Below are 1,624 nucleotides of genomic sequence, written 5' to 3'. Positions count from 1 at the left end.
TCTCTCTCTCTCTCTCTCTCTCTCTCTCTCTCTCTCTCTCTCATCTCTCTCTCTCTCTCTCTCTCTCTCTCTCTCTCTCTCTCTCTCTCTCTCTCTCTCTCTCTCTCTCTCTCTCTCTCTCTCTCTCTCTCTCTCAGGTTGTTCAAGACTGGAAGTTCGTGGCTCAGGTGTTGGACAGGATCTTCTTGTGGGCTTTCCTCACAGTGGCGATACTGGGAACTGTCCTAATCTTCACCCCTGCTCTGCAGATGTTCTACAGCACACCTTGATGAACACAGACTCGTGGATACTCTCCAACAGCTCCGTCTTGTTTACTTTGTCTTGTCTGACAGCGACTTAATGATGAAGCTCAAAAAAACATTCACAGTGTTTATTCATTTTCTCGTAGTTCTGAACGATGGTTTTCATTTTGTAAAGACTCGTTGAACTGGAGTGTTGATGCAACTTGTTATTCATTGTGAGGTGCATGCACGGGAGTGCAGAAGAATGAACGCAATAAGCAGTTACAGTATGATTTGATTATCCATGTTTGTTTAACTCTAACATTGTGATTACATGCAACATCATGCAGTCTATCGATCATGTTGTCCAGCCAGCTGTGAATGCTGTAATGATGATTATAATTAAAAGAAATCAAATGTACCACATCATTTTTCCAGTTCTGTTTGCAAGCAGAACACAGGAGCTGCTGGTCTACCGCCTTCATCGCTTAACTTGACGGTGCTTGCTTGTTCAATACTCAGTAAAACACAATACAAAAAGAGGGCTCCTTGTTCACGTACTGAAGGGTTAATCAGGCCCCGGATAGAGTGGACCAATCATGTTGGGTCTTTGGCTGTAATGACACAGTATCACCACTAAACGGCAGCAAACATCTTTTTAAACAGGTGAGTTCGTTTTACAGACTTTAATGATGTGATGAAAAGTATTTCAGTATATATGCGCACACAAATAGGAAGTTAGCGCATTACCTATCAGGATGCCTTGGTGGACACGGTAACACACTGATGATGTATCTTCATTCACAGTTTCAACCCGGATGAGCAGCTGTCATCAATATCCAACAGAGCAGCAGATAATCCGGGAAAGGGCACAACAGAACAGATCTGATTAGAAAGAGCAGATACTCCATGAAGCTCATCATGTTGACTCTTTATTGAGATTCAAGCACACACTTGTATCGGTCACAGCTGAGATCACAGCTGCTTCGTCAGCAGTGGCTAACTGACTAAACTCACATGAGCTTCACGAGTTGGTCCACAGGGATGTCGCAGGTTGACCCGTTTTAAAAGGAGGAAGGTCTTTTTAACAGTTCTCTGCACTTCATGACCGTAGAAATGAAACTGTGCTAAAAGAGTTTAGAGGCTGAGCCTCCACCTTCAGTCCATCCTCCGCATTGTTTCCTTTTGTCTTTCTGTTTGTGGAAATGCACAACCTTCCAACCTCTTTAATGCAGAGTATTGCTATTCTTACACCCCCATGCACGCTCAGGAGCACTACGACTCACAGTTACTGGTGCCTTTCACACTTTGCTGGAGCTTTGAGGAATGCATGTGTAGTTGTTCTTATTCGTGCAGGTTTAGCAGCCATTCAGCATCAAGTACTGACATCTAGGCATGTGGAA

General features: G+C 43.7%; 1 protein-coding gene across 1 annotated transcript in view; it reads left to right on the top strand.

The window, feature by feature from the left end:
• The window catches only part of LOC306784255 (neuronal acetylcholine receptor subunit non-alpha-3-like), a gene marked incomplete at its 3' end in the record, with an annotated part of 6,346 nt that extends 6,077 nt beyond the window's left edge, over nucleotides 1-269 (top strand). The window contains 1 exon segment of the mRNA XM_079278144.1: nucleotides 138-269. Within this exon segment, the coding sequence (XP_079134270.1) occupies nucleotides 138-269 (132 nt within the window).
• Between the last annotated feature and the right edge of the window lie 1,355 nt (nucleotides 270-1,624).

Source organism: Melanostigma gelatinosum (genome assembly GCF_949748355.1).
Source record: "Melanostigma gelatinosum genome assembly, chromosome: 11".
In the NCBI taxonomy this organism is placed as follows: domain Eukaryota; kingdom Metazoa; phylum Chordata; class Actinopteri; order Perciformes; family Zoarcidae; genus Melanostigma; species Melanostigma gelatinosum.
This window is presented reverse-complemented; position numbering and strand designations above follow the sequence as displayed.